Raw genomic sequence first — 19,870 nt, 5'->3', positions numbered from 1 at the left:
CTTCCAGGGACTCCACTCTGTAAAGTCCCAGGCAAAACAAGTATCTACCTCTCACTCTATATCCTAGGGAATACATATAGAGCCAAAAGTCATTTGACACTGAACTTTATTTGTTCTGACCATCTGATATACTGTCCACCCCGCTGGGAAACAGAGACAACGCCCATGAGGGTGGGCCTCTGCAGAAGGCCAGAGACATGCCAAAATAAATACTGTGGTCAGGCCTCAGGAACAGCCTGGGAGGACAGGTTCTGTGACTGCTAGTCAACCACCCAATCAGGTCTTCTCTCTTCTCAGCTCTAAATGAGTGCTGATTCTTCAAAACGCTCCCAGAGCTGCACTCTGGAGACCAATAACTGACTTCAATATCTCAAGTCTTGATTACAAAGAAATATAAGTTACCCAGTTGTCTATGAGAATCCAACTGCCTTTACTGTCCATGACCCAAATATGGAGTGGGTTGGGGAGGGATCAGAGATAGAAATTAACCTGGAGATTTCCAGTAAGCATCAAGCAAGGGCTGGCAAACTGATTCCACCAGAGAAACCCTGCAAAATATGACCAGGGTTCTAGGGTTGCCCCAGAAACATTTTCCTAGGAGCTATTTGTGCTACATAACCAGTGCTGAGCAAGTAAGGGCTTGCTCCCCAGAGCCCCATGCCACCCATGTAGGTTTCTTAATGCAGACCCCAAACGTTTAGATCCCATGGGGCTGCTGCTTCCCAAAGCTGGTAAAGTGAAAGCATTTCCCATCATCAAGCAGCAGTACTCTCTCTCCTGTCTGCTTTCTAAGCAGGCCCCAAGGAGGACTCAAGAGTGAGTATAAGACTTGAGAGAAGTAGAGAAAATACTGCCTAGGTACACCCAGTCCTCCCTGCTATTTCAGCTCCAGCCACTTGAGGGCTCCTGGCTTCAGAAAATCAGGCACCAGGCCCTGGCTTTGCTCCCAGAAAAGGCTTGAAATCAGGAAGCCTATGCCCAGCGAGCCTGGGGGCAGCTCTGTTTCACCAACACCTGAGGGCGGTCGAGTGCACTACAGGTCTCAGGTTTCAGGGGGGATGGCAGTTGCCTGTCTAAAAGCTTCTCTGTTCCTTGGAATTGTACAGAATGTCTCTTGTGGCTTTTCCTCCTCCCTCCTTTTTTCCTGTTGACTCTCCCCATCCGGCTCTATGAATCACCAGAGTCCACAGGAAAGCAGCAGATGTTGACTTTACTCCCTTCAAGCCAACGTCAGCTCCCTCCTGTGGAGTGGGGAACAGGCAGGAAGGTGAGAGGATGGAAGAATCGAGGAAGATAACCCTCATCCTTTCCAAACTGTGAGGGAAGATAAAGAGGGAATCTGAAAGGAGTCAGGCACCTAGGCAAAAAAATTATTGATTCCTGGGGATAAAAGGACCCCAGACAAAAGCCCCAGTGTTGGCTATGGAACCAGGATCATGAGGAGGAGGGAAGCAGAGGGTGGGAGCATGGCTAGTTTTGGTGCCAGCTCTTCTTGTCTGAGGTAAAGCCTCATCTCTAGCCAGCAGCATCCCTAGGACTCAAAAGTCAAGTCAGGCTGCTGGTCTGGGGAGATAGTCCAGAGGCGGCTTCTTGTCCCATCTGAGCCCCCAAACCTCTGCTTTTATGCAAGTCTCTTGAAGAAGCTGCCAGGGAGGACTTTCTAGACCCTTATTGTACATTCATTGCTCCAACTTCTCTTCTCTTTTTTCTTCCTCAGGGATTTTCTTATGGGCAAAGAAGCCAAGCTGTAGAGGAAAAGATAAGCGTCATCGCCAAATGCCTAGACTGGGAACCTTGCCAGTAGCTCTCAGACTTATCTGAGGTCTTCACTTTTGTTCTGTTTCCAAAAATGGAATTCAAATTTAATTTATTTGGCTTAGAATAATTTAACCAACATTTGTGGGGTACAGTGAAGGAGATCTGGGCATGACATCCACAGCCTGCTTAGCTGCCCAGCACAAATCCTGTTCTCTCTGCTATAATCAAGGATCCCTCAACTGATGGGCACCATGCTCCACATTCCCTACTAAAGCAGTGCTTACCTTCCACAGGCAGAAGACAAGGAGAGCAAGCAGGAGCAACCCTCCCAGGACACTGCCTATGAGGATCCACAGGGAGATGAGGATAGGCCGGGTCTGAACCACCTCCAAGAGGCTCTGTGTGGAGAGAAGAGTAGTTTTCTACATGCATCCTGTAACCCAGCTAGTCTCACCCCACATTATACCTAAGCCAGCCCCCAAATAGAATAAATAACCTCCTTCTATTTAAAGGAAAGAAACTGAGGCAGGAATGGCGGCAGTGGAACACTAGGATCCTGCTGCCTGATGGAGATGCCTTCGTTCTGAAAAAGCCCACGGGTGGCCCTACCCCATACCCATCATCATTATTTTCACAGCTCTCAAACTCGGTCTCCAGCCCCACCTCACTCCAACGGGAGGCTTCAGTCAGCTGTAGGACACTGCCCTCTTCGGTTCCCAGCTCAAAGGTGCTGACCACTGTCAGGGACTTGAACTTGGCCTGTGGAACAAGTGGATAGGAAGACATTTAAAATGAGCCATCATCAGGTGATATAGTTCTTTGGAATCCCAACAGCAAAGTTGAGGCCGAGAGGCATAACGTCGAGGGCTCTCAAGACCAGAAGAAAAGGCTGAAGACCAATGGGAAAAGAGAGGAAGGGTAATAGATGGAAAACCCCTGGTCACATCTGCTGCTGCTGTTTGTTTTCCAAGGACAATCAACACATCTGGTGCTTTACCTGAAATGCATTCTACTCCTCTTTCCTTTGGCTGACCTCTACCCCTCCTTTAGATTGAAGTTTAGATGCCATCCCCTCTGGGATTTAGGGAAATCATTCCTCCTAACCCCCACCAACACTGGTGTTTACTTCTGTTTTTCACTCCTGAACTATAAGATCCTCTAGGTTAAAGGCTGTGCCTTACTAACCTTTGTGTCCTTAGTGCCTAGTCGATAGCACAGTACCAAGTATGTAGTGGTTTCTTTCTTTTTTTTTTTTTTTTTTTGAGATGGAGTCTCGCTCTGTCACCCAGGCTGGAGTGCAGTGGCGTGATCTCGGCTCACTGCAAGCTCCACCTCCCAGGTTCATGCCATTCTCCTGCCTCAACCTCCCAAGTAGCTGGGACTATAGGCACCCGCCACCACACCTGGCTAATTTTTTGTATTTTTAGTAGAGACAGGGTTTCACCGTGTTAGCCAGGATGGTCTCGATCTCCTGATCTCATGATCTGCCCGCCTTGGCCTCCCAAAGTGCTGGGATTACAGGCGTGAGCCACCGCGCCCGGCCACGTAGTGGTTTCTTAATAAATCTTTGTTGAAAGCATGAATAGACTAATGAAAAAAAGATACCAAAGAAGGACAGAGACTTGGAGAAGAGTGGTTTATTGGACTTAACTTCCCTAAAACATATGATGACATCCCAGGGATCTTGTGTTATTCCAGGTAGATATGGGAAAGCACAACATCGACCTTAGTGCCAAACAGCTATTACAATTAAGAAGCCATTTCCCTGCCCAGGAGGAACTCACACTGACTCCTCACTACCTGTCATATTAAGTTCAATTTCTCCCTGGCTTCAGAGGCCTTTCATAATCTAGATCCCTCTCACCTATACAATCTTACTTCCCACCACTCCCCAATACAAATCCTGCATGTAATATCAATTATTCATTCATTTAGCAAAAATATATTAAGCACCTACAATGAGTTAGGCATGAGGCTAAATGTTGGAGATATTCTCCTCAGTGTCAACCTAATACAGGGCCTTTTACGTAATAGGAACTTGATGGATTATTAACTGATTAAATTTAGGTATCCTGTAAATGTTGATGGATACAGCACTAACGAATGGTCAGAAAAAAAAAAAAAAAAAAAGGAATGGTCAGTGGAGGAAAATACAAGGATAATAACTAGCTTCCATTGAGTGTTCACCATATGTCCAGCTCATTATTCATTTATTCTTTATAACAACCCCATGAAATCGGTATTATATTTCCATTTTAGAGATTAGGAAAAAGAGGCTTAGAGAGATGAAATGACTTGCTCATGGTCAAATATAGCTAGTAAGAGGCAAAAGTGAAACTTGAACGTGGGTCTGTCTACCTCCAAAACCTATGCTAAAGTTCCAGAAAGGAGCAGAAGTGGGGAGTAGTAGAAAAGGAAAGGCTTACTCTTCGGAAAAATTCATTGTGAACCAGCCTCAATAGTCCAACAGAGACCTCGGTCCCCTTTGCCAGCTGCCCAAGGTGGCACCTCACCACCTGACACTGAGTATTGCTCCCATTCTAACAGAAGAGAGAGAGAGAGACAGATCAGGACTCTGGGGTAGAAAGATCCTCTTTCCCCACCTCTAGTTCACACAGTCTTGTCCCAAGGCACCTGACTCCATTTTCATTCCCACTCCAGATCAGGACCCTGGGGTGGAAAGATCCCTTCTTCCCCACTCCAGTTCCTATCCCCTTGTCCCAAGGCACCCAACTCCACTTGCATTCCCACTCTGGACACCCCCTTGTGACTCATACCAGTCTGTTTGTGTGTTGAAGCTCCTCTGGATGCACAGGTGGGCCTGGGGGTTCAGTCAGGTTCTGCACTATGCAGCTTGCCTGGAGGAAAATCCAACTTGAAAGACCCCCCTGATGGGGTGGCGCTAGCCACTCAAGGCTGAGTTGGAACATACCCACACCCTTGTAGTTCTTTCCCTTATAATCCCTTTCTCTTCTCTCAAATAAGACACATGTGTAAAAAGAAAGCCCCCCAGAGAGAGGAGCCCCAAGAGCAGCGGCCCAACAGATAGGGAGCTGGTGTGATGTCCAGCTTCAGTGAGTCCACCAGCTCAAGGCGGCAGGATTCCATGCCCTCCTAGACCAGACTCACATTGTTAGTGATGACTTGAGACAGTGATAGGAAGTAATTGCCCCCATGGGCCACAGCTGGAAGGAGGGCTGAGATGATGAGGCCACTGACCACATAGCAGCCTAGGTTCTGAACCTAAGAGGAAGGTTGGGAATAGGAAGAAGTGGGAGACAGCTCCTCATTTGTTCCCCTTCACCCTAGATACCATTAAAATCCAAGAGAGACCCTTTCCATCCTTTTCCCACAAAGCTGTTGTTCCCCTACCTTCTCCTCATGCCAAGACCCCTCCAGTTTCTCACCCTAAGAGTGGTTTTGAATTCTGGGCCAGGACCCACTGGGAGGGTCTCATATGGGTGAACCTCATAGCGGTGCAGGGTAGACTCACTGTGTGAACACCAAGTCAGGAAGTACATGGTCACAGCCATGACACAGACACAGGGGCACATGATCAGCACACAGACGTGGATTCAGAGAAGGCAGGGCCAGCACATGGATAAAGAGATGGGGGTACATGGAGAAGACAGAAGTAGAACATGACACAGACAATGCAAGCTTTATAGCTACATCCCGTATCCCCTCATCCCAGCTCCAGTGCCCAAGGCCTGGCAAAACCCTATACCTAGGAAAGTAAGATGCTTAAAAGGGAAGATTCAGCATGAATAGGATTGAGGGCAAAAAGACTGAGCAGCCGCAAGGGCTTGGTTTTTGGAAACACTGAGGCACATGGAAGGGGAGGGAAGCAGCATAAGGGTATGGGTCTGAGGTCAGAACTGGGTCCCACCTAGAAGCTGGGCATACCTAGAGAACAGGAGGTGGGGCTCATATTGGATGTAGGCTGAGGTCTGGGCTGTGTTATCTTGAAGGGTCCCATTTCTCTCCAGGCTGTCACTGTAGGGTCAGTGGGGAGAGGCTCACATCTCAACCCCTCCTCAGAAGACACCCTTCTCTGTTAATAGAGGAATCAATGTTGTTCCTCCCCACCCCTCCAGTCAAGACTCAGTAGAAGGAGAGGTCTGGAAGAAAGTTCCCTTCATTCTCACCTGCTGGCAATCAGCTTCACGAAGACCTGGCTCAGGAGAGAGGAGCAGCTAAACTCAAACTCTAGCAGAAAGGTCACCTAGGGGCAGGGAACACAGGGTAATGGTAGAGTCTTCCTCATGGAACAACTACAGAGGAACAGGAGCCCTTGTATGCCCCCTTCCCTGAAGTCCCAGGACCCTCAGATCCCAGCCTTTGCCCTCCTAGAGCCCTCTTTTCATCCTAGACCCCAACTCACCTTGGCTCCAGTCTGGAAGACAGGATGCCCCACACTGCAGAGCCGGGCATGAGCAGAAGGGGCTGCACATTCCACCTTTATTGGGCTGTCTCTCTGAGGGCAGGGGAATGGAGATAGAAGCTGGAGCTGGGGCTGCAACTGCTGTCCTACCCACAGCCTCTAAACACTGAAGCTTTCTCTAGAGCACCTCACGGCTGAGGCCAATACCCCAATCTTCTTCCTCCTCCTTTCTTTCCTTCTCCCACACCCCCTCCTCCAAGGGCACCTGGGGAGTGAGACTGGCCAGGTGGAGGTTTCTAGAGAAGATGAGACTCAGGCTAGTATTGTAAGCATTTTCCTTTCTGTTCTCCAGAGTTGCAGATACCAGCACTTTCCGCCGGCCACCTCGAACCACAAATGGGGCCTTCCTGGGAATGATGAATGAGGGAGAGACCAGGAGTTGAAGGAGGGGAGTGCCAAAAGTCTTATTTTTGTTATCATGGGTAAGAAACAACCCCCTACCCGCCCTTCGAGTCCCTTCCAGTCTGTCTCAGGTCACCCTGGTTTGCCTAGTACATGTCCATCCAACCTGGAGCCTCTGATGTCCATATTCACTTGAAGCACCAGGTCTGTGACACATTCATTATCAGGGCCACAATCCTTTGAGAAGGGGACCTGGAAGAAAGGGAAGGGGCTAAGGGTTGAGAGGAAAGCAAGGAGGAAAGGAATAGAATAGGGGGAAAGTGAAAAGACAAAAGTGGGTATATTTTGATTAGAGGGGCCCAGGTCAGATTTCACCATGATCTCATGTCTTCTCCCTCCCTCCCTTTTCTCTTGAAGGAGGGCAGTGTTGGGAGCAAGGGGCAGGGCATGGCACTGCTGACCAGCTTTTGTATAGAGGTGGGCGAGCCCTCATTCAGCACAGGCCCTGGCTTTGTGGTATTGTCCAAGGCAAAGGTCACAGTCAAGGCCACTGGCCGGAGGTAATCTGATGTATCCTGAAGGAAAACAGAGTCACAGAGTCAAGGATCTTGTGATAATTGTAGTGATCATTTATGAAGCATTTTCTGTGTGCTGGGCACTGTCCTAAGATCTTAACTGTATTACTAAATTTAATTAATTAATTAATTTATTTATTTATTTATTTTTTTTAGACGGAGTCGCGCTCTGTCGCCCAGGCTGGAGTGCAGTGGCACGATCTCGGCTCACTGCAAGCTCCGCCTCCTGGGTTCAGGCCATTCTCCTGCCTCAGCCTCCTGAGTAGCTGGGACTACAGGCTCCCGCCACGTCGCCCGGCTAATTTTTTGTATTTTTAGTAGAGATGGGGTTTCACCGTGTTAGCCAGGATGGTCTCGATCTCCTGACGTTGTGATCCGCCCACCTCGGCCTCCCAAACTGCTGGGATTACAGGTGTGAGCCACTGCGCCCAGCTAAATTTAATTTTAATACAACTCCTATGATATAGTTATTATTATTATCACCTCTTTGCAGACAAGAAAACTGAGGGTTGGACTTGCCAGAATTCACAGGTGGTAAATGGCAGAGCTAGGATTCAAACCCAGATCAGCCCTGACTCCAAAGTCTGAATCATCTCATTTTCCTGGCTTTGGCTTTCTTGCTGATTCAGCTGAAATTCCTCCTCTGACCCAGCTTTCTCCTCATTCTCAGGCCCTGATGCTAAGCAGTTACTGCCCTCTCCTTACCAGCACATGGAAGTGTAGCTGCTCACAAGTGACATTCCCCACACTGAGCCGGAGCCTCCGAGGGGACAACCTCTGGCCAGAGCCATCAAATGCTGCACGTGCCCCAGCCGTCCATTCATCCAGTGATGCGGTGAACCTCATGTCTGAATGAAGGAGGCAAGAGTGAGGGTGGAAAGGGGTCTAGTGAGGAAGGCATGCAAGGAATTGAGAGTTGCCTGTGATGCACTTTAGTCACTCACAGAATCGGTGATCCCAGCGACCAGGAGTACGGGAGGTCACTTGGAAGCAAAGGGCTGCAGTCAGACAGACTGCCTCTTGGCCTCGCCGCCTACAGTCCCTCTGAACCACACTGATGGCCTGTGGGGTCACCTCCAGTGATGGGGTCAGATGGACAATGGGCCGGGAGCTGGGAACAGTGTGGAAAAGAAATTCTAGCAGTAGGAGTTAAGCCCTCTGAGAAGTACAAGCCCAGTGTTTGCTTCCCCATGGTCAAAACAAAGAAGGAGGGGCTGAATGCACATGTCACCCTCCCCCGAACCCTCTGACAGAAGTAAGATAATAGATTCATGTCATTGATCTTTTTTTTTTTTGAGATGGAGTCTCACTCTGTGGCCCACGCTGGAGTGCAGTGGGGCTATCTCAGCTCACTGCAACCTCTGCCTCCTGGGTTCAAGCGATTCTCCTGCCTCAGCCTCCCGAGTAGCTGGGGTTACTGGCGCCCACCACCATGCTCAGCTAATTTTTTGTATTTTTAGTAGAGACGGGGTTTCACCATGTTGGTCAGGCTGGTCTTGAACTCCTGGCCTCAAATGATCCTCCTACCTTCGCCTCCCAAAGTGCTGGGATTACAGGTGTGAGCCACTGTACTCGGCCCTAGATTCACTTCAATAAGCACTTATATGCTAGACACTGTGTTAAAATCATTATATGGATTATCTCATTTAATCTTCACAATAAACCTATAAGATAGGTACTATTACTATTGTCATTTTATAAACTAGGAATGGAGGCACAGAGTAAGTTGACCAAGAAATCCAAATCTCAGTCTGTGACTTTAAGGCCCTTGCCTTTAACAGCTATGCTATGCTGTCCACTGCTACCTGAGCTGGGACCCCTCACCTGAGCAGGATGGCTGCCCCCTGGGCACCCACAGCCACATCGACCAGATCATCTCCATCCAGATCTAGCCGGCCATCCACACTTCGGCCAAAGTAGCTGAGGGCGTGTGGCATGGAGGCAGCGGCAATCCTCTGAGAGGAAGAGAGAGGAGACTGAGGCAGGGACCCATACACCTAGTTTCTCAGGCCTCCTGCCTTGCTCTTTCTTTTTATTTATTTATTTTTGAGATGGAGTTTCACTTTTGTTGCCCAGGCTGGGGTGCAATGGTGTGATCTTGGCTCACTGCAACCTCTGCCTCCCAGGTTCAAGCGATTCTCCTGCCCTAGCCTCCTGAGTAGCTGGGATTATAGGTGTGCGCCACCAGGCCCGGCTAATTTTTTGTATTTTTAGTAGAGTTTCATCATGTTCGCCAGGCTGGTCTCGAACTCCTGACCTCAGGTGATCCGCCTGCCTCGGCCTCCCAAAGTGCTGGGATTACAGGCGTGAGCCACCACACCCAGCCATGCCTTGCTCTTTATAATCCTCCCGTCAGTCCTGGGAATAAGAGAAACTTGCCTGTGTTCAGGAGTTCTTAGTTCAGCAACCTGTCCACTGCCTTATGTTTTTGCCTACTAATAAAAGCACTTGTTCAGTTTGGGTCTCAAGCCAAGGGGACTATTGACAAGCAAAGAGCATCCCCCTAAGCCTCTTCCTACAACCGTGCCCCTGCTTTATTTGGGTACTCCTGACCTGGGTAGGATGGGGCCTGACTCCACTCTGGGTTCCATGGTACAGGTACAGTGCTCCCTGGTGCCCATCTTCCAGAGGTGCCCCCACAGCCACATCAGCAAAACCATCTTGGTTCAGATCAGGAAGAGCACCCATGGCAAAGCCAAACCGAGCATCCTGGGGGGGTTCTGGCTGAAGTGTTCCTTGGAGGGTCAGCAAGGACTGCTGGTGGAGGAGAGAAGATAGAAGATGCTAATCTGGCAGCCCCAACCTCTCAGCAAACCCTCAAATATGTGCACCTTCCCTCCTTTCCTCCCTCCACCCCCACAACGCAAGTCCAGGGTGGGGGGTCCCAGCAAGTCTCACCTGGCCCACCAGATACACATAAACACGTCCTGTTTCCTTGTTCTGGGGTCCCAGGAACATGGGGGCAGCCACAAGTAAGACATCAGTTGTTCCATCCCTATCTGTATCCAATGGGCAGAGCTCACTGCCAAAGTATGACCCAATCTGGGGAATGGTGGGTGACAATGACCCCAGAGAAAAGGGAAGGTAACTGTAGACAAGTGGACTCAGTGGAAAGCACTCACCAGCCTGCCAGTCTGCTCCTTACATCCCTGACAGACTCTGCCAACCAGAATTCCGCACAGGCTTTGGAGGCCTCTCTCTTACCCACTTCACACTCCTCCCCAACAGCCCTGAGGTCCCTGGGAATCCAAAGGTCCCACCCTTCCTTGGATGCCCTACCTGCTCCCCCTGGAGGCTCTGGGCAACCCTCACAGCCCCATCTTTCTTAAGCTGGAAGGCGATGACTTTTCCTCGATGTCTAAATCGAGGAGCCCCAGAGAGAAACAGGCGGCGTCCACCCCGCAAAAGCATGGAAGAAACAGAGTAACCTAGAAGTGGGCAAAGTAACACAGGTAAAGGAAAAGAAGATGGGGTCCAGAGTAGGGGGGTTCCGGGTTCCCTAAAGGCATAGTGGGAGGTCCCAAGGGAAGTAGCCAGAGGTCAGTGAGAAACCGCATGAGTTAAGAGGGAGTATTTCATACCCGCCCCCACTAGGGATGTATTTCCTCCCCTACCCTGTAAGTCCTCTGCAACTCTCTGCTGCTCACCCAGGTAGGCTGCATGGTTCTGCAATGCAGGGGGGAACTCGTCTTCCAGTGCCATTCGTGGGGGGAAAAGGCGGTGACCTCTTTCAAGCCATAGCACAGAGCCTCCCCAGTCATAGGCCCCCACCATCCCAAAGAGAATCCCATCCTGTGGGACAGAAGCAGATGGGGTCACTGAGAAGACAGTGGGGAATAAAGAGAAAAAAATGTTCCAGGAGTGAAAAGATCACTGAGGTTCTGCTGGGCTCAGTTGGAAAGGCATGGGAAGGTGAGCATGGAGGCTGGTTAAAGGAGGAATCTGGAGGGCCCTGTGGTTGAAGTTATCTGAGTCAGAGAATGGGAGAAGTAATGAAGGGGTCCATCTGTCCAACCTTTAGCCGGTGAGTGGAGAAACCAATCTGAGACATTTCCAGCCCAAAGGAGCTTTCGTTTTCTGCATGGGACCCTTGGTCGTGAGAAAACATTGAGACAATATCAGGGGAAGACAGTTTCCCCTTTGACCTACTGAACTCACTCCAGAGCCCCACCTACACTCTAGAACTTCTCCCACCCTGTCCATTTCTCCAGAGTAATCCTCACCTTCGAGGCCAAAAATCCGATCTCCTAGTGCATCCACAATGTCAGTCAGAGCAGCCTCATCTGTGACATTGAAGAAGAATCGCTCATCTGGATCACTGGCAATAGTTCTAATTTCTCTCAGGAAAGAGCTGGGATCTCGCTGCCGCCGGAGGTAGTGACCAAGGACCTAAGAGGTCATAAGATCAAGGAATGAGGCATTAGAGTTGGTACAGAACACAGCCAACTAACATGATGTGGCTGAAGTCTGGGAAGTAGTTAATGCCCTTGTTTTCCTCAAGTTCCCAGTCCATGGACAGTTCACAAGACACTGCCCCCCTGCCACTCTCCAACTCTTCCAGATCCAAGGTGAATTCTCACTGCAATCCCATAGCGTGTCACTCTTCCAGCCTCACAGGCCTTTAGTGCTGCAGGAAGCTCCTCTCCATCATGGGACTCTCCATCAGTGACAACCACCAGTAGCCTGGCAGCCTCGGGTCGGCCCCCATGGGACTGACTGAACCCTTCTGTGCTGAGAAGAGAAAGGAGTGAGGTGAGATCAGATGTATGCAGACACACAAACACACACACACACACATACACACACACACACACAGGATTTAACATCAGCACTTCCCTGAGGTCAGGCATCTTGCCTTTTAGGCCATTTCCTGAGTATTTAACATGGAGATGGCATGGAGTGAGAGCTCAAATGTTTGAATGTCATAGAACATACAGAGTAGCTTATCAGTCCAAATAAGTACAACATTCATACACTCAGATTCATTCAACAAATATTGCACTTGGGAGGACAAATATTAAGGAAATATAAAATGGAAAAGAATAGTCTGGGCAGGGACTCCTCCCAGAGATGAGTTGTTTTGTTTTGTTTCAATTTTACCACTGTGCCCCTAGAGATGAGTTTTGGATCATGTTTGGAACATGGGCTAGGACATCAGTAGTGGAGAACCTGTGGGCCAGGATCATTGTTGGAGTGGAGGGATAGAAAGAGACTTCTGTCTGTGAAATATGGAGAGACACAGACATAGACACTTTGTAGAAATGCAGTGAGAGGGACTGCAATGACAGCCCACTTAGCCTTCCTCTGTGTACCATTAGTGTACATACAAAGAAAGTATGCAAGACATCTTGGGATATTCACACTGCACTCCAAACCTGCCCTAACTCTTCTTCTTCTTCTTTTTTTTTTTTTTTTAAGGGAAAGATTTTCATTTCATTTCATTTTATTTTATTTTAGATGGAGTTTTGCTCTCGTTGCCCAGGCTGGAGTGCAATGTTGTGATCTCGACTCTCTAAAACCTCCACCTCCCGGGATCAAGTGATTCTCCTGCCTCAGCCTCCGAAGTAGCATGCCTCCAAACAGGCATGCGCCACCATGCCTGGCTAATTTTGTATTTTTAGTAGAGATGGGGTTTCTCCATGTTGGTCAGGCTGGTCTCGAACTCCCCACCTCAGGTGATCCGCCTGCCTCACCTCCCAAAGTGCTGGGATTACAGGCGTGAGCCACCGCGCCTGGCCCCGCCCTAACTCTTCTAAGCCTTCATTGCTCTAGCCTCCCACACCTGTCTTCCCAATGCCTCACCAGGCCACCAGTATTGCTTGGGCAGTCTTTGTTTCTCGTCCCTCCCGCCGACTGAGGTTCTTTGCTGCTCTCACCACTTCCTCCTTCGTTCGGAAATCTCCCAGGGACCACTCATGTACAGGGCTCTCCCCATACTGTACCAGTCCCACCTGGGAATAAAGCGCATTCAAATGAAATGTATGCATGTGAGATGGGGGGAGAGGAGGAAGAAGAACGTATGTAAGAGAGGAGAGATGAACACCTGGATACTACTGAAGACAACACCTACATTTATCCCCTCTCTCTCTGTCTCTCCCCTTCCAAGCCCATCCATACTGCCTTTCTCTCTCTCTCTAAGAAATGAGGTCTCACTCTTTCACCCAGGCTGGAGTGCAGTTGTGTGATCAAAGCTCACTACAGCCTCAAACTCATGGGCTCAATTGATCTCTTGCCTCAGCCTCCTGAGTAGCTGGGACTGTAGGCGCATGCCACCATGCCTGGCTATTTTTTTTTTCTTTCATATTTTTAGAGATGAGGTCTCACTGTATTGCCCAGGCTAGTCTTGAACTCCTGGCCTCAAGGGATGCTCCCACCTCCACCTCTTAAGTAGGTGCCACAAGCAACTGCGCCCAGCTCATATTGCCTTCTCTTACCTGTATCTGTTCTGGGTCAATAAACAGTTTCCCTACCAGTCTTCGTAGGAAGGTCTGAACTTCAGACCAGGGGTAGATGCTGTTGGAGCCATCCAAGACAATGACAACATCCATGTATGTTGGGCAGCCTAGAAGGAAGGGGAACACTGAGGTAGAGGACACTGAGCTGGGGGCAACAAGGGAAAGAGGTCACAGGAGGACACGTTCAATTTAGACATTTATAAGGCACTTCTTACATGCAAAGAAGGTACTGTGCCAGGCTCCGTGTAAGTGTAGAAATTAATAAAATATTCCTTTAGTAATCTTTAGTAATTGTGTGTATGTAAGTATATATATAAATGTATATATATGTATATATAGGTATATAAACACACACACAGGTACACATTTATATACTATATATAATTTATATATACAATGTTCTAAAAAACAAGAAGGAATTAAATGCTACATAGGAACATAGCAATGACTGTATGGTGGGGGAACAAAAGCAGAGTGGTTCTGACGGTGGGGAATGAAACATGGTAGCAACTATGAAGACTGAAAATGTTTAAGGAGAAGAGAATATTAGGAAAGGCATTTGGGTAGAGAACATTTTTTTTTTTTGAGACGGAGTCTCGCTCTGTTGCCCAGGCTGGAGTGCAGTGGCGCGATCTCGGCTCACTGCAAGCTCCGCCTCCCGGGTTCATGCCATTCTCCTGCCTCAGCCTCCCGAGTAGCTGGGACTACAGGCGCCCGCCACGACACCCGGCTAATTTTTTGTATTTTTAGCAGAGACGGGGTTTTACCGTGTTAGCCAGGATGGTCTCGATCTCCTGACCTCGTGATCCACCCGCCTCGGCCTCCCAAAGTGCTGGGATTACAGGCGTGAGCCACCGCGCCTGGCCCATTTTGTTTGTTTTTGAGACAGAGTCTCACTCTGTCGCCCAGGCTGGAGTGTAGTGGCATAATCATGGCTCACTGCAGCCTGGACCACCTGGGCTCAAGCGATCCTCCCACCTTGGCCTCCTGAGTAGCTGGGACCACAGGCATGCACCACCATACCCAGCTAATTTTTTTATTTTTTATTTTTGTAGAGATGGGGTCTCTCTGTGTTGCCCAGGCTGGTCTCGAACCTCCAGACCTCAAGCAATCCTCCTGCGTTGGCCTCCCAAAATGTTGGGATTACAGGCATGAGCTACTGCACCAGGCCAGATCATGGACTCCTAATAAGGAGTCTGAATTATTATTATTTTTGAGACGGAGTCTGGCTTACTCTGTAACCCAGGGTAGAGTGCAGTGGCACAATTTTGGCTCACTGCAACCTCCACCTCCTGGGTTGAAGTGAGATTCTCCTGTCTTAGCCTCCCGAGTAGATGAGATTACAGGCATGCACCACCGCGCCCAGCTAATTTTTGTATTTTTTTTTTTTTAGTAGAGATGGGGTTTCACCATGTTGGCCAGGCTGGTCTTGAACTCCTGACCTCAAGTGATCTGCCCACCTTGGCCTCCCAAAGTGCTGGGATTACAGGTGTGGGCCACCACACCTGGCCAGGAGTCTGAATCTGTTAGGAAACATGGAGCTTTTGCAAGCACATTAGGTAGCAATGAGGATAGCCATGCAGGCCCTCTGCCAGGCATCATACCCCTTTGCCCCATCTTTTTCCCACCCAGTATCTCCTTCTGGGAACCAAGTACTCAGCCTTCCTCTGGCTCACGTTGGGCAGTGGGTGCCAGGCTTCCCTGAGGCTGGAATGAAGCATCCACACGGGCACATATCCCAGAACTGAAGACAGAGCTGCCACAAGCACGAGACCAGAGAGGGGCACAGGCCTGGGGATGGGGGAAATAGTTACTCCCAGTCTTGGGAGGGCACCCTCAGAACATGCTCCCAGTTGAAGGAGGCATGAAGACTACTCCCTGACATTACCTACCTTTTGCTTTCTAGGGTTTTTAACTCCTTGACCCCTCCACACAGACCATTTTCCCTTACCACACTTCTCTTTTTTCTTTTATGGACCTTCAGAGACACTGCCACCACCCTTTCCTTAGCTCACCATGAATCCCCCATCACCATCTGTCTCTAACAGAGACATCCCCAGGTGCATATTCACAGCAGGATGAGATGAATTTCCCAGTTGGTAGTCACCTGGTTGGAAGGAGGTGGAAGAGAATGAGATCATGGGGTCATAGATGGGGTGCTTGAATTCATGTGATTTTGGAGGAGAATGAGCAGGGATTGGTATCAGATTGGGGACAGGGAGTATGCGGATTTTAGGGGTGAAAAAGCTGAGGTATAGGGAGTTGAAGCTTCTAGAGTATCAAAGTCAGGGGTTAAGAGGAGAAGGGTCAGGCATCTTCTTACCTAAGTGGCCCTTGGCACATGGGGCATTGTGGGCCCCCCCTACAGGGCAGCGATAAACGTCCCCCCTCCGGTCGCCTGAAGGCCCATCCCAGGGGGCGCCCACCAGCATCCTGGGAAGAGGATGTGAATGTAAGCACAGGGTGAACATGACCCTTGACACAGGCCAAAGGGAAAGAGCATGGAGGTGGTAAGTTTAGAGCCGCAGCCACTTTCAAAAGGCCAGATTAGTTTAGAGTCCCATCTATCTTGCCTCCCCTTTGTTAGCACTACTGCAGTCCCAATCCCCTGGCACTCCAGTTTCTTCCTCACCATCGCTGTCCACCCCCAACATGTTGTAAGACACTGTATCCAAATTCAGCTTCTGGTGGCCCTGGGAATAGGCGTGGGTGATGTTCATCCAGGTTAAAGGGGGAGCAGAGACCTGTGGGGCCAGGATCATAAGGTTAGTATGAGGTAGTGAATGGCTAGAGGCACAGCCAGAGAGAAGCTGTGAGGAAGCGTCTTAATCTCAGTCTGTCTGCCTGCTTTTTCACTCATAAGCTTTTCTGGCCTCTCTCAGTGTCATGTACTCAGAGCTCCAGGCAAAGATGATTCCCTTCCTGTGTTTGTGTCCAGATGCCTAAACTGTGGCCCTCTGCCCTGCTGATGTACAGCTGTATTTCCATTCCCACCCCTGAAATTTCATTCACAGACATGTCTGAAAAGGTCAAGTTACTCTTTTTTTTTTTTTTTTTTTTTTTTTGAGACGGAGTCTCTCTGTCTCCCAGGCTGGAGTGCAGTGGCGCGATCTCAGCTCACTGCAGGCTCCGCCCTCTCCGCCCCCCTGGGTTCACGCCATTCTCCTGCCTCAGCCTCCCGCATAGCTGGGACTACAGGTGCCCGCCACCTCGCCCAGCTAATTTTTTGTATTTTTAGTAGAGACGGGGTTTCACCGTGTTAGCCAGGATGGTCTCGATCTCCTGACCTTGTGATCCGCCCGCCTCCGCCTCCCAAAGTGCTGGGATTACAGGCCTGAGCCACCGCGCCTGGCTACTCTTTTCCACAACATTCCTCTCACACACTCTCCTCAACAAACTGTAAGGGTCAAAAGAGGGAGACGGCCTTTCTGTATCCCCAGAGCAACCTTTGCTTCCAATTCTCCCCAAGATAGGGGGAATGAAAGGAAGCTAAGGAGCACTGCATGTCTAGCTCTCTCCTTCTCTATCACTTCCTGACTTCCAGTGTCATTGTCACACTCTCACTGTCTTTTTCCAATGTCTAGGTCCCTGGTTGATTCCAGCCTTGGAAATCTCAGTGGTAATTAACTGGGTGGGGCCACTTGCCTGCCCACACACATAGTTTGCCATCCATCCTTTCCAAGGGTCCCATCACCCTGAAGTTTCCCACAACCTGCTTCCTTTTTAACTAATCTACTCTCCCAACTGGTCTCCTGCCTACCTCCATGGTTTCCTCAGCCTTCAGCCCACTCTAAAGGTGCCCGACCCTGGCTGATCTTCCCTTTTGACCCCAATGCCTTTAAAATCAGAGCTGGTATTTTAGGAAACAATGATTACAGGGAACTGCCAAGGAAAAATTCCAGGCCTCTTGTCCTTCCCATGGTCCTTTCCCCAACTATGTCTTGCTCTGTACTTCTAAGCAACCCCCTCTCAGGCTACCCCCTCACCATTACCAATGGCTATAGCTTTATCCCAAACCATGCTCATTTTCAGAAAGGTGTTTTGTATGTGAGCAGTTTTGCATCCAGAAAACTGGCAGGGCTGTATGACCAGAAACTGCAGCTCATTGGTTAGATAAACCCAGAGTTCTGACCACATAGTTAGTCATTTATGCCTCAGGCCCCAGGGACCACCAAGGGTAAGAAGTTAGGGAGGGGATAATAGGAATCAGACTAGCCACGTGGAAGGTCACATCACATTTCTTTTTTGTCTCCTTACCCCTATAGGGCTTAGGATGATGATTTTATATATTTAGATACAAATCTCAGCCAAGCATGGTGGCTCATGCCTATAATCCCAACACTTTGGGCGGCTGTGGGGGGTGGATTGCTTGAGTCCAGGAGTTAAAGATCAGCCTGGCCAACATGGTAAAACTCTGTCTCTAAAAAAAAAATTAGCCAGGCGTGGTAGCACACACCTATAGTCCCAGCTACTCGGGAGGCCAAGGTGGAAGGATCACCTCAGCCTGGGAGGTTGAGGCTAGAGTGAGCCATGATCATGCCACTGCACTCCAGCTTGAGTGACAGAGTGAGACCCTGTTTCAAAAAAAAAATTAGCTGTGCATGGTGGTGCGTACCTAGTAGTCCCAACTACTGAGCTGTGGTTGCACCACTGCACTCCAGCCTAGGCAACCAAGTGAGACCCTATCTTTAAAAAATAATAATAATTATTATTAGATACAAATCTTACACAAGGTCCTAGGCAGCTTTAGCCCCTGCCAGTCTCAATATTCAAACAGTCATATGTGAGGGCATAAAAATGCACAAGGACACAGACACACATACAAGAAATGTAGAACCAGTGTTCGCTTCCTAACCTAAATCCCAAAGAATTTTAACTCTAATGGTCCCAATTCCAAACAATCTATATATCTTCCATTCCCACCAGAAACCAAGAAGTTAACTTCCCTCACCTGTCAGGAACACCAGGGGCAAGAACAGGTGAGTGACGAGGGGGAGTTCCATGCCTGATCGGTTTCTGTCCGGTATGAGAAGTCCTCTGGCCTCTGTCTGTCCCTCTCGTTTTCTGTTTTCTTTACTTTCCCTCCCATCCTGCCCCCTCCCAATGGCAGCTAAAAATAAAGTTGGAAGGAATGGGAGGAGTGATGGTGGGGAACTGTGGGGAGCCCCAGACCAAGGAAAACAGAGCGATCTTAGTCTATTTCTCTGCCTTGGTGCTGCCCCCTGGAGGCCTCATCTCTAATATCCAAAGAACATTTTTTTTTTGCCCATTTCTGCTATTTCTTTTTTTCTACTGTTTATTGTTGCCAGGTCAATAATGCTTTCCTCAAATTTGGAACAGGAGTGGAAGATGGATTCTTTTTTATAAGAAAAGAATCTTAAACTTTTGTTTAAAAGTTTTAGACAAATTATTTATATTGAGAATAGAGACAGGATTTCACTATGTTACCCAGACTGGTCTTGAACTCCTGAACTCAAGGAATCCTCCCACCTCAGCCTCCCAAAGTGAGCCACTGCACCCAGCCGGGAGATAGGAGATAGATTCAGATTCTTTTTTCTTTTTTAAGGCAGAGTCTCACTCTGTCACCAGACTGGAGTGCAGTGGCACGATCTTGGCTCACTGCAACCTCTGTCTCCCACGTTCAAGCATTTCTAATGCCTCAGCCTCCCAGGTAGCTGGGACTACAGGCACATGCCACCATGCCTGGCTAATTTTTTATTTTTAGTAGAGGCAGGGTTTCACCATGTTGGCCAGGCTGGTCTTGAACTCCTGACCTTAAGAGATCCACCTGCCTCGGCCTCCCAAAGTGCTGGGATTACTGGCGTGAGCCACCACGCCTGGCCGATAGATTCTTTTCACTTCCTAACCTTATTTATCTCAACCTGGCATAGGGAAATTAAAGAGCTGATAGCAATGGTATCATTTCCCTACCCACCCAGGGGAGTCTCAACTTGTGAAGACACAGTTCCAAATCCTTACCAGCCCCACTCCAACTTGGTTCTGTTCTTGGCTCTTAGCCTATGCTGTCATATGGCATTCTACTTCTTAGAGGGATTATATCTGAACTGGTATGAGATGTGCTTTGTGGAGCCAGGACAATAACTTTAGTATTAGACCACCCCTCTGCCACCCCAACTCCTCAGCTAGGTCATAAACTTCTTAAAGTTGGGAGTGTGGAGCTTCTTAGATTTTTGGATGCCCACTAAGTATTTTGCTTTACATACTGTAGGTACTCAATAAAAATAATGTGGGTGATGTTAGTGGCTAATCCCGAGAAAAACCCAAACCACAGTGAC

General features: G+C 49.0%; 2 protein-coding genes across 3 annotated transcripts in view; both read right to left on the bottom strand.

Moving 5' to 3' along the window:
* The window catches only part of LOC100447686 (neuroblastoma breakpoint family member 12), a 2,265,351-nt gene that overhangs the window by 411,892 nt on the left and 1,833,589 nt on the right, over positions 1-19,870 (bottom strand).
* On the bottom strand, positions 89-19,284 carry ITGA10 (integrin subunit alpha 10). Of its 2 annotated transcripts, XM_002810318.6 has the most exons (30): positions 18,526-19,284; positions 16,207-16,318; positions 15,898-16,007; positions 15,590-15,681; positions 15,251-15,365; positions 13,554-13,681; positions 12,922-13,070; positions 11,700-11,850; positions 11,343-11,508; positions 11,135-11,208; positions 10,767-10,911; positions 10,399-10,547; positions 10,018-10,161; positions 9,673-9,876; positions 8,944-9,074; positions 8,064-8,230; positions 7,825-7,967; positions 7,006-7,119; positions 6,711-6,796; positions 6,408-6,549; positions 6,143-6,235; positions 5,907-5,983; positions 5,665-5,754; positions 5,166-5,250; positions 4,888-5,001; positions 4,536-4,616; positions 4,185-4,298; positions 2,422-2,517; positions 2,043-2,156; positions 89-1,745 (listed from the first exon to the last, which is right to left on the bottom strand). In XM_002810318.6, exons 1-30 carry the CDS (start codon positions 18,575-18,577, stop codon positions 1,680-1,682), a joined length of 3,504 nt encoding a protein of 1,167 aa, XP_002810364.2. In that variant the 5' UTR covers positions 18,578-19,284; the 3' UTR covers positions 89-1,679. The 2 variants fall into 2 exon arrangements, with proteins under 2 accessions (XP_002810364.2, XP_054409482.1); XM_054553507.2 differs by lacking the exons at positions 15,251-15,365; positions 15,590-15,681; positions 15,898-16,007; positions 16,207-16,318 and having other exon boundaries at positions 18,526-19,281.

The sequence above is a fragment of the Pongo abelii genome, chromosome 1 (genome assembly GCF_028885655.2).
Source record: "Pongo abelii isolate AG06213 chromosome 1, NHGRI_mPonAbe1-v2.0_pri, whole genome shotgun sequence".
Taxonomy (NCBI): Eukaryota; Metazoa; Chordata; class Mammalia; order Primates; family Hominidae; genus Pongo; species Pongo abelii.
Note: the sequence above shows the minus strand (reverse complement) of the source record. Positions and strands in the feature narration are given on the sequence as shown.

What these genes read in the sequence shown, in the direction of transcription:
- ITGA10 (XM_002810318.6), bottom strand. Translation starts at nt 18,577, where the DNA reads ATGGAACTCCCCCTCGTCACTCACCTGTTCTTGCCCCTGGTGTTCCTG. An exon ending in CCCCACCTCCTGTTCTCTAG is followed by an intron (nt 5,251 to 5,664) that starts GTATGCCCAGCT and finishes GTGTTCACACAG; the next exon opens with TGAGTCTACCCTGCACCGCT. An exon ending in AAGCCTCCCGTTGGAGTGAG is followed by an intron (nt 2,157 to 2,421) that starts GTGGGGCTGGAG and finishes CTCTCCACACAG; the next exon opens with AGCCTCTTGGAGGTGGTTCA.